The following is a 7195-nucleotide window of genomic DNA, read 5'->3' on the forward strand; positions in this document are numbered from 1 at the left end:
AGTTTTAACATCTGCGTTATTGTTACAACTGACCCAGACTGTTGCTGTTACAACTGACCCAGACTCCTATAGCCATGAACTAGCTAACATTACAGCCAACGGCTAAAACATTAGCACTAAAGACCTACACAGAATATATCCCCATAGACATACAAATAACATAATTTAAGTTTGATGAGTTTCGCTGCAAAGCAGATAATGCTATTAGAAATTGAAATAAATGGGAAAAACGTACTTTTTGGCATACAAATTACTTTTTTTCGTGTTAAATTGTCTGTGTTTGACAAAATGTGCTGATTTTCCACATGTGATAGCAGAACTGAGTTGGGCATGCACAGGATGAGTCACATCATTTGAAACTTAGCCCTGATTGGAGAAATTGAAAGTGTTACAACTGACCCATGTTGCAACTATCCCCGGTCTCCCCTATTCAGGTCACTTTAAGCAATGCTTAAGATGGCTCACTAGATGGAGCAACACGCTCAGACCTGAAACTGCACATATTCAAAAAGTAGTTCAGTTCAGTTATTTCAGTCAATTATCAGGGAGAAATTAAACTGAAGGAAATCACAGTGCTGACACAGTCATACGAGTTTTGAACACAAAAAAGTGTGTCTTAATGTGTGAGCCAAGGTTATTATAGTTAACTTAAACTAAATAAAAACATTTAGTTTTTATTTTTATTTTAGTTCAATCAAACTTAAAGAAGTTCACTTTTGAACCTATATAAAAAGGTTTGGTTAACTAATTGATCCACAGTCAATACAGAACATAATAAAGTAACCTCTATCATCTTCTTGATGTCACTTTGAGACACAGTGAGTCTCTCTGCTACCATAGTTACTCTACCTGTACAGGGACTGTCCAGCACATAACAGCAGGGTACAAGATTCTAACATGCACGGCATACATGGAAGACCATATACAAGTGGCTGGCACACTGTATAAAATACAGGAACATCTATGTTGAGTATGGGATATACATGGACAAAATGGGATATACCCCACAGGGTGGTTGACAATGACCAGGCTAAGATCCTGCAGACTTACTGATACAGAATAAAAAAATATTTTATTCAAAGACATTTTTGGTAAAAAAAAATGTAGGCCCTACTGTAGACCCATCGCCCACAGGAGGCATAGTAGGACTCTGTTGCAATGTATGCCAGGTAGCAGCCAAGAGCAGTGACTCTGCCAGACAGATCTCCAGCTACCCAGAATGGTTCTTGGGATATGGAATGTCACCTCTCTGAATGGGAATAGCCTGAGCTAGTATGTGAGGTTGAGCGAAACTGACTATAGTCAAGCTCGACTCAGTGCACGACTTGGGCTCTGGAACCAGTCCCCCGGAGAGGGGCTGGACTCTGTTCCAGTCTGAAGTTGGCCATGCTGAGAGGTGGTGGGCTGGGGTGGGTATCCTTGTATCCCCTTGGCCTGACGCCTATATTTTGGAGTTTTCATCATTCGACAATAGGGTCATTTCCCATTTCCCATTCAGGTCCTGAATGCCGTTTATACTTATGCCATATTTTTTAAGTGATTTCATGGACTTTGCTACAGTGAAAGAATTAGGAAAATAATTTGTGTCATCTTTTCATTTGATTTTATGTGATGTGTTATGTGTTAAGTGTTCATCCTTCTTAGAGTATTTGTACAACCTTTCCACAGTATAGCAGCTTTAGAGTTTAAAGCCCGAAAATGTGACACGTAGTGCTAAAATGCATCTTAAAGCACGTGTTTTGGATGCCTACACCACAGCTCTGTCTTGTCCTAGGTCTGAAGCAGTTTTTCTGAACAGTTTAACCCTGGAGAACCCATGGGGTCAAATTTGACCCCATGGTTTCCCTAGTAAACCAATGGGGTCGGATCTGACCCCATGGGTTCTCCAGGGTTAAAATATTTTCTGAAAACTGATTATTCAAACTGATATCAAGGCATTTGGAAAGATGTACTGTATGTCTCTTTACAAGTGATATAAAGAGAATATCCTCTTTTTAGAGTGTCTTTGAATTCAACCTATGTAGGTTAATTATTCTCATTTCCACGTGATATCCTTTTGTCCCTAAGACATTACCAGGTCCATATCAGTATAGATATCCTTCTCTTTTTTTTGAGCAGTGTATAAAACACTGAAACCAAAATGGTGTGTGGGAACAGAGAGGCATGGCTGAATAAGAGACAGTGTATGCTTTATTCACACTGACTAAATAACTCAAACGATTAATATATGAAAATTCAAAAGAACTTTATTTTAGACTTTCATGCAAGGAAGGCAAACCTTAAGTGGTCCTGATAAAAATATTTGTGTAACCCTAGGTCATGCTTGGTGTTAAAAAAATCTTTTACTGTCAGATTTGCATAGATGCAAAGTGAGACAAATGTTTGTGTGGGTTCTCAGCCATCCAGGTGATGGCAGCATTGAGAGAGATCTTGACGAAGGAAACTGGACTTATAAGAAGACTTATCTCATCCAAGAGGCTTCTTCGGTTCTAAAAACAAAAGGTGGAGAGTCCCGGGAATTTAAACCCTAGTGGGGATTGTCCCATTTGGAGGCGGGTGCCTTCCTTCTTGCAACCAATCTGCAGCGGCACAACACGCCAAGTTACAAAAATTAAACCCGGAAAAGAGTAAGATGTGGGCGGATCGATCGAAATGCCGACAGCATCGATACTAGCATGATGGAATGGATGCTTTAGCTTCGTATTTTGAGGCATGTCTGTGCAAACGGCCGTGGCGTCGTCATCACCCCCAAAGTGTGGCTTGTGCCATCTTGTGGCATCACCTTAAAAATGTCAGATCTACACATGATGCCATCACCCCCAAACATCGGCAGTGGGAAACGCTGTGGCAGGTCGAGGCACCATCTGCTGACGTCATTTGTCCGCGACGAGGAATCTACGATGGCCGAATCAGAGTATGTGTTTGATTTTATAATCGTATCTAAGTCCATCCGTTCGGTTTCCTATGTGTAGATGTGCTGATTGTGCTTTTTCCTTTAAGTACGAATCTTAAAGATTCGATTAAGGTATCTATTTAGAAGGATGATGGGTGAAAAAGGCGTATCTTGAGGAGCTTACTTTCACATGGAGCTAAGTGTATACCGTCGGTGACTCGAAGGTAGCTCCGAACTGAATAAGTATACCCATGGCCTCCCGACCTGGCGTCACCCCTAAAATTTCTGGGTCAAGCTATTTGAATTTGTGTCAGACAATTCTGTTCTCCCGGCTGTCCTAATACAAGGACGCAAGAAAAGCCTTGGGACCTCAGGCTAACTAGGTCCTCATAAACACTATGTGTTTTTGGCGAATCAGTCTTAAACAGACCTATTATACCTGTCATACCCCAGTAACAAGTAACCTACCGTGGTAACACTGAAAAACCAAGTTTTAGGTGATTCCTAACAAGTTTTAGGGTTACACCTGAAGCTACTCAAAGCCTCCAGTTCTCCACAGCACAATCCTGTGACTGAGCCACGTTTATTTAGTTTGTCCAAAGCTTTCTTCTCTTACTTTTTGTTCTCTTCAGGACAAAAAAGGCAATCAAGTTGGTTCCAGAGTATCTTCTGAAAAAGAGGAAGGCATACCAGGCAATCAAAGCCACGCAAGCCAAACTCGCACTGCTCGAGAAGAGAAGGGTAAGCACTGATGCCCATATTACATATATACAATACAATATATCCAAACGTCATGACTGTGCTTTGTAGTTAAAAGCTGTATGGAATTTATGTACTGTTGTGCATTCATGTGTGTATTTCTGTAATGCTGTAGGTGACTAAAGGGAAAATCAAGTTCAAGCGTTTGGAAGATTTCTTAAAGGAAAGCCACACACAGCATCGGGATGACACCCGCATCCAAAGGGTCAAACAGAGACCAGCTGAACCACTGCCTCCAGCCAAGAACAAGCTTGCCTTCGCCGTCCGCATTAGACAGTAAGTACTGGAAAGCAGACACAGGCTTCCAGAACCGGCCGACAGTTTGTTTAACCCGACTGGTTCTCTCCTGTTAGGACTAAAGGTGTCAGCCCTAAAGTGATGAAAGTGATCCAGATGATGAGGCTGAGGAAGATCTTCAGTGGGAGCTTTGTCAAAGTTAACAAGACCTCCATCGCCATGATGAAGATGGTGGAGCCTTATGTGGCGTGGGGGTGAGTGCGTGAAACACAGTGTGCTTTAGAGGGTAATGCTGGCTTGAATTTGTGTTCAATCCTCTACATACTGGGCTGTGTGTCGGACAGATTTCCCAACCTGAAGTCGGTTCGTGAGCTCATTCTGAAGAGAGGTCAGACCAGGATAGGCAGAAGGAGAGTTCCCCTCACAGATAACACCTTCATCGAGGAGCACATGGGTGAGTCACTCACACTACACTCCCTCCCCACTCACCTGCAGTCGCAGTGCACTTCATTTCAGCTGTGCACTCTCTCTCTCTTTCCATCCCTTCCTCTTTCTCTTCCTCTCTTTCTCCCTCTCTCTCATGTTTTCTTTTTTATCTCCCTGTCTCTTCCTCCTCCCACTCCCTCTGTCATACTCCATCTTTCTTTCAAGTGTTATGTAAAATAAAATACATGGTTCTATTTTTACTTCTTAAATTATCTTTAAGATTGTTTTTTGTAGCCATTTCCCTCAATGCCGGGTTTCGTGGCGGTTTTAATTTTCATGAATAAGACGCTCTCAGGACTCATCGAGTGACGCCACTGACCAGCCAGTGGGCTGTATGCAGTCTGACAGCATCACATTTTAGTACCTGGTCAGATCGCTTGGAACCCCGGGCAAGCAGGTGGCAAACCGTGCTGAGTTGATCCAATTAGGTACTAACAGAAAAGGGGCTATGATGTCCTCTAGAGGGCAGATGAACATAGTTGTGTGTATCAAGGTTTTGCACTCATGATCAATAACAACGTAATGTTAGCTTTCCTACTATCACATGTGATAATTAGAAAGGTCCATGACCATCTGGTAACCACCAGGTGAGTATATCCCAACCAGTTTTGAGTGGTTGATGGAAGTTGCTGGGGAGATAATGGCTAAAGCCCCAGTCACACATGCCTACATATGGTCAGTGACTCCCTGGAAACCATCTGTGTCTATATAATAAATGGGTACTTCAGGTCCAGTTAGGGAAAATCTCCTTGTGATCTTGTGATTGCTTTGGTTGGCAGCATATTGCTCTGATCGCAGTTTGAATAGAAGTGGTGGACTTGTCTACAAACAGCATCTAGCTGTAGTGAAACAGCTCCGGAAATGGAGAAGGTCCTTAGAAACATGTTTACTGTAACACTGAGACACAGCTTTCACTTTGAGATGAACCATGTCTATTTCTGGTTTGCATTCCACTTTTTCAAATTTTACTACTACCATGCTTGGAATTGGGAAGTATTTGCTGACAAACATGAGATATTACTGGCAACCATGGCATTCTCCTAGCAACCGGAGAAATTAGTACAAGGTTCTTGGTGCCGCACCATGTTTGTAACTGATTTCACCCAGCAACAGTGGCTGTCTGTAGTACTGTCATGCAAGGACGTGAGTTGTCAAAAAGCTGTATGTAATTGGCTTTGCAATTAAAAAAGTGTGTAGCCGCAGCCTTTTATCACGATACACATAATTGCCCACTCATTTCGTTCCTGCCCATCTCAATGGAAAGTTGCTTATTTTTTATTAGTTACCCTTTCTTGAAGCCGGGCCCATTTTGCCCACTGCTCATTGTTTTTATTCACAGATATTGTTTTTATTGTGCTAACAATAAAGCACACAACCTTTTTCTGCTTTTGACTCTAATGGTAATCAGAATTTGCAAAATACAGATATTATGGATGAAAGATTATAACTAGCGGCTACGTCTCTCTTTTAGGTACAGTCTGTGGGATATAGCTGCTACACAGGCTGTTTTGGTTTTTTTTGTTCATGTTGGCTGAATATGAGTTCAAATTCTGCAGGAATCGGCTTTAATGAGCTTTTTCTGCTCCTCTCGGCCCACAGGTAAACACGGAATTATCTGCTTGGAGGACCTGATTCACGAGATCTACTCTGTTGGGAAGAACTTTCGAGCTGCCAATAACTTCCTATTGCCGTTCAGGCTGTCAGTGGCTCGTCACTCCATCAAAGACAAAGCTGGGCTCCTGAAGGACCTGGGAAACCCAGGGTACCGTGGCACAGATATCAATGTAATCATCAGACAGCTGAACTGAGGGGGAGCACGTGCAGGATGGACACTGGGTTGGACATCAGTTTCAGAGACACTGTACCTGTTGAGGAGCAGTTGTCACTTCTTTGGCAGAGAAGGTCTTATTACTCGTTCTGTGGAGGCTCTTGCCTTATCCTGTATGAATTATGTTAAAATATTAAAGTTAACACATACATTAAGATTCCTCAGGTTCTCTGAGGAACAGTCAATACTTGCTACTTACGCAAGGTTATTAATGAAATGATCTAGGAGGGCTGTTCTCCATGCTGAAGCCAGCAGCCCACCTGCTATAAACTCTTATGGGGTCTGTAACCTCCAGTGTCAATAGGTTTAATGTGTGCAGCATGCTCACAAAACTGATTGCTGTTATTGAAGAGGGTGATGGATGGTATTGATTTATGTTATAATACTTTGTTTTACAATTAAAAAAACTAAACTAAATGACTGTTCGTGTGATGTTTGTTGAGGTGTTTAACGCACACGTTAAACGTTAAACAGAAGCTTGCACCACACAAGGGAAAAGAAAAAGACAAGTTTTTGTGTGACGAAACTGAAAAGGTGTCTGAGGAGGAACATTTTTTTTGCAGTGTTTTCTAACAAGTGGCGAACAATTTAGAGGCTCAACCACCCCAGTTAGTCCAGATATGTCATCTGGACTAACTGCCTTTCCACTTTTCAGTGTCTTCATAAACTTATACCGTCGTATACCTTCACCTTTTAAAGCCAGCAATACTGTAAACCATCATTAGCTACAATCATATTGCAATTTCTCCAGATATAGTAGTTTTTCTAGACAGCTTGACCATCATTTGTGCAAACTCATGGTCTGAGATGAATTTTTATATTTTTGGGGGTTTATATAAATGCATTCAGGTCAAATCTGAGCAATTTGAATAAAAGAAAAAAAATAAGCTTAACACAATAAGGAAAATTTACAACAAGGAAAAAACCAATTATTCCTTTGTTGTAACAGTGTTTCAATTCAGTTTTATTTATACAGCACCAAATCACAACAA

At 41.6% G+C, this 7195-nt stretch overlaps 1 protein-coding gene across 1 annotated transcript; it reads left to right on the forward strand.

Annotated features, from left to right (window-relative positions):
• Positions 1 to 2649: 2649 nt before the first annotated feature.
• On the forward strand, positions 2650 to 6620 carry rpl7l1 (ribosomal protein L7-like 1). Its single transcript, XM_085432849.1, has 6 exons — positions 2650 to 2914; positions 3526 to 3634; positions 3768 to 3928; positions 4006 to 4143; positions 4234 to 4343; positions 5975 to 6620. The coding sequence occupies exons 1-6, from the start codon at positions 2790 to 2792 to the stop codon at positions 6181 to 6183; spliced, it is 852 nt and encodes a 283-aa protein (XP_085288975.1). The 5' UTR covers positions 2650 to 2789; the 3' UTR covers positions 6184 to 6620.
• Positions 6621 to 7195: the final 575 nt, after the last annotated feature.

The sequence above is a fragment of the Copadichromis virginalis genome, linkage group LG15 (assembly GCF_057382275.1).
Source record: "Copadichromis virginalis isolate Kocher_CV1m ecotype Utaka linkage group LG15, C_Virginalis_male_GT1.1, whole genome shotgun sequence".
In the NCBI taxonomy this organism is placed as follows: domain Eukaryota; kingdom Metazoa; phylum Chordata; class Actinopteri; order Cichliformes; family Cichlidae; genus Copadichromis; species Copadichromis virginalis.

What these genes read in the sequence shown, in the direction of transcription:
- rpl7l1 (XM_085432849.1), top strand. Translation starts at nt 2,790, where the DNA reads ATGTCAGATCTACACATGATGCCATCACCCCCAAACATCGGCAGTGGG. An exon ending in CACTGCTCGAGAAGAGAAGG is followed by an intron (nt 3,635 to 3,767) that starts GTAAGCACTGAT and finishes GTAATGCTGTAG; the next exon opens with GTGACTAAAGGGAAAATCAA. An exon ending in GAGCCTTATGTGGCGTGGGG is followed by an intron (nt 4,144 to 4,233) that starts GTGAGTGCGTGA and finishes TGTGTCGGACAG; the next exon opens with ATTTCCCAACCTGAAGTCGG.